This window comes from Blennius ocellaris (assembly GCF_963422515.1).
Source record: "Blennius ocellaris genome assembly, chromosome: 12".
In the NCBI taxonomy this organism is placed as follows: Eukaryota; Metazoa; Chordata; class Actinopteri; order Blenniiformes; family Blenniidae; genus Blennius; species Blennius ocellaris.
In genome coordinates, this window is record NC_137661.1 from 7,889,114 (window position 1) to 7,895,253 (window position 6,140).

Here is a 6,140-nt window from a genome sequence, read left to right on the forward strand (position 1 = left end):
CGCGCGCGTGCAGTAAAAGCTACGCTTTAAAAAAACAAAAAAAACAAAACAAAAAACAATATTATGCGACACAATACGCACTATATTTAGTCAAAGTGATGGAAAGTCATAACACAAAGATGTCACTGATGGATCCTCAACAGCAGCAGAAAGCAACCCCCCCCCCCCCCCCCAAAAAAAAAAAAAAAGTTTTCATTTAGGCCTCATAAAGAAACTGACTCCTGCAGCCAGTCACCAAAATAACCCATGCAAGCAAAATGTCCAAGGTTTAATGGCTCTAATGACACTGCATAGAGATAACCAGGAGTCAGAGTTCACATCTGAAACACCAAATAGACAATAGTTACTCACCATGAGACGTCAGAATAAAACGATGCTTCGGTTGTTGTGGTTTAGAGCGAAGGCACCAGTGAATTTGTCACTTTTTACAAATGTTTTATTTATTTTAAAAAGCGCTCGGCGTTTCATTCATTCAACTACCATGGGTAAATTACGCAGTCGCCAGGAAAAATGCCCTCGTAATAACAGGAAGTTGTAGGTTCAAAGGTTAATGCGTGCAGAGGTTGGCTGAATCAGATTACATGCTTTTTAGTTTTTAGAAAAACAACATAAGTACATGTTTTAATGTTGTATTCATTAATTAACCAGGCAACAAATTATAATCTTCACACATATATATAAAAAAAACAACAACAGACTAGTATGTAGACCAGATCTTCCCTTTTTCTTCTTGTCAATGCAAATAAGTATAAAACGGCATTCTGTCAATTATTAATAAAAATAAGTGCACTTTTTTTGTCATTGTATTCATGATGCTTCTTGGTGAAAAATACAATAAAATGTCACCAATATTTTTGGTTGTTTTTTCATTTGATGGCACAACATTTGTGCAACAAAATGCATGTCACATACAATTTCCACAGCTTCAAGCTTGCATGTTTTGATAATATCACCCTCATGGTATTCCACTGCTGCTGTACATGCAATAGCTTTAACAACAACACTGATCTTTCACCCTTGACAATACTATAATTAATGTAGTTTCTGATACAGTGAGATGTTACTTACAAAACCATGTCAAAAAAGGGGTGACACAATGAACAACAGCGAAAGAGGTGATGTGATGTGATAATAAAGACTCTTCAAACACCAACAGGTACAAACGCCCACTAGTTTTAATGGACTAACAATTATCAATTAACATGCTTCAGAATAAAACAGACATTGATCATGCCACAATGTAACAATTGCAGTATTGACAGAAAACATGAATCTATTTCTTAAAAAAAAAAAACCCTTCTATTAAGGTAGACTCTGTAGTTACATTTATTAAAGCCACTTCAGGCGGGTTTTTTCTGATTTGTCACAATCCAACACAAACTGAAATCCATACTCAAGACGTTCACAGGCACTCGTCGATAAAATCCCATCAGCTCTATATTAAGACGTGGTTGCAGCTGAGGATCCAGAGAGAAGAGTGCAGCAAACGCATTTAAAAGTCCATTATTTTCCATCTGCGCTATTAAACATTTAACTTGTGCTTCTCACAGATCTACAAGGTCAGATCAGAGTAGTTGGGTCCGACACTGTCCACATCGGCAATCCACTTCTCCACTTCCTCTCCCTGCACACGCAGTGACTTGCATTGTTCTTCTTTTTTTCTTTTTTTTGAACAATTTTCACATGCCCTGATGTCACTACTATACAAGAGGACATGGTTTCAAGTAAATCAAGCAACAGACTCCCTCCCTCCCTCCTCAGCTCAGGATGCGTTCAGTCTGGATTCTCGCTGTGGCGTTCTGAGCGGTTGTCTTCCCCTGCAGGGTGGAAACACATGTCCATTTTGCGCCTGAGTCTTTTCTTCAGCTGGAAGCGGTGTTGGACTGAGATGGCGTTGTACTCCTGGGCCTTCAGTTTGCTGTAGTAGTCAGAGAACTTGTTGAAGAGGAAGGAGATGGGCATGCCGTTGAGGATGATGCCAAACGAGATGCAGCCGAAGGCCACGATGCGTCCGAGGGTAGTTACGGGAACCACATCCCCGTATCCCACAGTGGACAGGCTGACCTGAGAGAGAGAAGTCAGTTCCTCAAATCAGCGTGCAGGAACTGAAGGGGGAACGTCCCTTCTTTTCATCCCTTCGTTACTGAAAGCCCTCGAACACATTGACGAGAACACACTTCAATCAGTGCAGCCCATTTATAGACGACACAAAATGTGTCTAGTTACTGTACATGCTGCTTGTTTCCATTGTGTGTGTGCTCGTCACTGCAGGTCAGCCGCTGGCCTCGTGAAATATTTGGACTACTGAGGTGGGCTGGATGAATAAAATACTAATCAATATGACTATAATTGCCATTAAAAAAAACCAAAAAACATTTGTCTGTTTCAATTCCGAATTCATAACTTGTCAAGATCCTGTAATTATTTGCATGTTTTATCTTATAACAGGGATTCATTCCATTTGAAATTTTTCAACACTCAGGCTTCTGTCTCTGTGACTTCAGTGCACAAATATGTAACTGTTAATGTTTTGTGATGGCTTGTACCTTTGTTATTGTTGTCTTCTGTGTCACGATTGGGTTATTCATTCTTATCTCTAAAGCCCGCTAAGTGAAGGTCTAAATGATTCATTAAGCACGAAGAGCTTGTTGAGTGGCTTGAATTGGTAAACCATGTTTGACCTGATTCCAGACATGTGCGCTCGAAGAAAGCTTCACTCCAGGAATAATGAAAGATATTGTGCACCAGTCACAAACGTGTTCATGAGAAAAACCACTTCCTTTCCCTTCTGAAGATGTTCACTTCTCAGGAAATCCACCAGCACGGGAACTTTCTCAGACCTTTGTGTCAAACCACACCACAAACTCTCATCTTCTCTCTGTGAGAAACCCACAATGAGCAGACTGTCCTCATGTTGGAACATCTGCACCAGCTGGGACTTGCAACATTCCCACTGATGCTAAAGCCACAGTCGGGTCACGGCAATCAGCGAGGACGCCCCAAAGGGCTTTCACTGCATCTGTCTCGGAGCCTCGGACTGCGCGGGGCGGCCGGAGTGCTTTATAAAGGAGAAGTTTCAAAACAGAGACGTTCCTCACTGAGGTGGCACTGTGTTGATTCTGATGCATGGTTTACCATTAAGCAACAAACTTGACCAAAAAAAAAAGTTCAAAAAATGGGGTATTGTGCAATACCTTCAGTAGTAATCGATCACTCATAACACTGTTTCTTAGTTTGAGATATTTATCAGTGTTAAATTGTCATTTTGCCGTACAGCAGGTATAAGTTTTCATATTTTATACGATCACTGCTGTTTTGATGTTGGGGGGAAAATTCTTTGGAAGACTTGTTAATGGAAATGCAATGCAAGTTACGGACCACCTTTGCATTTTTGTAGGTAACTGAATTTGATGCAAATATGCAAAGTTCAACAGACCAAATTCACAAATTTAAGTTCTACAAGTGGCTTCTGGAGAGCTTTTTAATTGATTGATGAATGCTAATGATGCCTTTTAAATGGTGAGAGTTTGTGTTGATTTTGTCCCGATGCAGATGTCACATAGTACATCAGGTCACACCCAGGCACACAGAGAAAAAAAACAACAGATAATGGCGAGACGCGTCTGGAGCTAGACAACAGGTTTATCCCATCACAGTTACTTACTGCAGCCCACCACCAGGCATATGGGATGCTGCTGATGGGAGATTCCTCCGTTTCCCTCTCTGCCGAATGCAGGAGAGCAGAGAAAGTGAAGATTCCCATGGCGATAAAGAGGAAAATGCAACAGGCCTGCTGGTAGCACTGCCTCAGAGTGAATCCAAATGCCCTCATGCCAGTTGAATGGCGGGCGAGTTTCAGAATCCGAAAGATCCGCAGCAATTTGACAACTTTGAGGACGTGGCTGAGCTTGCTGACTCGAGCCATGACCCTGAGGTCTTCCTGTGCGTTCAGATCCTCCGCATCAGCAGTGACCTCGAAAATGATCTGCACAAAATAAGGCATGACTGACACCATGTCCACAAAGTTCAGGACACTCTTCAAAAACATTGGCATGTTTGGCGTGGTTATGAGGCGAACGACGTACTCGAAGGCGAAGAACACGATGGTGATGATCTCCACCCACTCCAGGTGCGTTCTGTCATGAATTCTGTAAGTCTGGAGTTCTTCCACAGTGTTGAGAGACATTGCCACAATGGAGCAGAGCACAAAAAGGTTGGAGACCACAGTGAATGCCTTTGCCATAGTCGAGGAGTACGTATTTTCTACAATGTTCCACACGGTCCTGCGAATGTCCCCACACACCATGTCCTTGAAGCACTCCTCGTCGTACGCTGTGTCGATCTCAGCCATCAGCTCCCTCTCTACCTTCAGGTTGTCTTTCACCTCGTCCACCTTTTCCTCAAACACCATCCAACAACACAGCTGGATGTCTTTCAGGCTCAGGCCCCAGTACTGGATTTCCTCCTCGAAGTTGATAGGGCACATTTCTCCTATGACCCACAGCACCCCGCTTGCATAGAAATGGCAAACATGGTGGAAAAAGGCAGGATCGCGGTCGAAGAAGAACTCGTTCTTGCGCACGGAGTAATCGTCGCACAGTGTGAGAAGTTTCGTCCGGTCTCTGCAGAGGGCTAAGGACCCTATTCGGGTGTTTGGGTATTGAGCGGCACACTGTTTGGGGATTTGAAACACTCTCCCCCCAACGTTCAAGTTGATGTTCTGCTCCCATTCTGGCCGTTCCTCATATTTGATGCCAGGAGTGTCCAGATTTTCCAGAGAGCTCCATGGTTTGATTGTTTTCTCCTGAGCAAAGGGGAATACTTTGTTATCCTGTATACCCTTTGAGAGACAGTTGATAGTAGACCGGCGGGTTTGTAAAACTCTCTGCAGCTGAGTGCCCTGTGAAACAGCCATAGCAACTCTCAATGACGGCAGATTGCGCAACCTCAGGAGCAAAAAACAAAAAAAAAAGAACAAGGAAAAAAAGAGAAAATATCCAAGCTTTACATGATGTTATTGCTGAATCATCAACAACAACACTGCATGTGGTCCTGCAGGAACTGATATCCCAGTGACTCGCAGTGCTTCCTGTTTTGGAGGCTCAGTTGCAGTCGAGAATAGAGGAAGTCAGGGGGAGAGGAGAAGAGGAAGAGATTCCCCCCATCTGCCTGTTGCTGCAGAGACAACACATTTGCTTTGTCTGATCTGGAGAGCAAGGACAGGCAGGAGGGATTTTACCCTTTTAATCTAATTGGTACCTCTCCAAGTTTCCTTAAGGAGACAGGGAGGCGGGATTTGGAGACAAAGTTGATTTAAGGATTTCGAAGTGAGGAAGCAAATGGTCAAATGAGGCCTTATGACACCTTTCCTGCCTTTAGCGGCACCGTAACGTACGAGAACGCATGTATCAGGCTGTCAGGAAATGCAAGCGAACTATCAGTAGTTTATGAGGTAGTGCTCATCATTTATTTTTATTGATATCTTAAATGACATTAAACTTGGCTATACATTTATTTGCTATTCCATTATTTCATTTATGCGCCTACTTAACAAAAAGCCCAATGCGAAGCTGCAGCAGACTGTTCATGGAACAAGACTTAAAATGAACCAAACCCCTGTTGCTTCATTCATCTGGATGAGGTTACATGAATTCTCCACACAGACAGGCATCAACCCAGAAGCAAATCAGAACCTTCTTTTTGGGAAGTACATAAGGCTACAATCACATTTAACTCTGCAAGACAGGATAAATAATCCATCCATCAAGCTGCTTTACACGGGGCTCTGGAGCTGATCCCATCTAACAGGAGGCAAAGACCCCCCCCCCCCCCCCCCCCCCCCCCCGTACAGGTCACCAGTTCATCACTGAGGAAAACACAGAGGCACAGCTACAAACCAGTCCAGAGCCACACACTTAAGTCAAGTCTGAGGATAACATAAAAGAAGAGCCATGTGGGCACAAAAACAAGATGCAAACTTGACATTAAAAAAAAGGTCCAACCCATGATCTTCCCACTATGAGGTGGAAAGGCGACTCTCTAAACCAATGTGACGCCCAGGACAAATCCTTTTAGGCTCAAAAGTCTCGTTATTCATAATCTAAACCACAAGTTATGGTAATAGTCTGTTAATGTGCCAC

At 43.1% G+C, this 6,140-nt stretch overlaps 1 protein-coding gene across 1 annotated transcript; it reads right to left on the bottom strand.

Moving 5' to 3' along the window:
• Positions 1-1,773: 1,773 nt before the first annotated feature.
• Positions 1,774-4,915, bottom strand: LOC308137120 (potassium voltage-gated channel subfamily V member 2-like; the record flags this gene model as incomplete). Its single annotated transcript, XM_080505694.1, has 2 exons — positions 1,774-2,064; positions 3,665-4,915. 2 exons carry the CDS (start codon positions 4,913-4,915, stop codon positions 1,774-1,776), a joined length of 1,542 nt encoding a protein of 513 aa, XP_080361820.1.
• Positions 4,916-6,140: the final 1,225 nt, after the last annotated feature.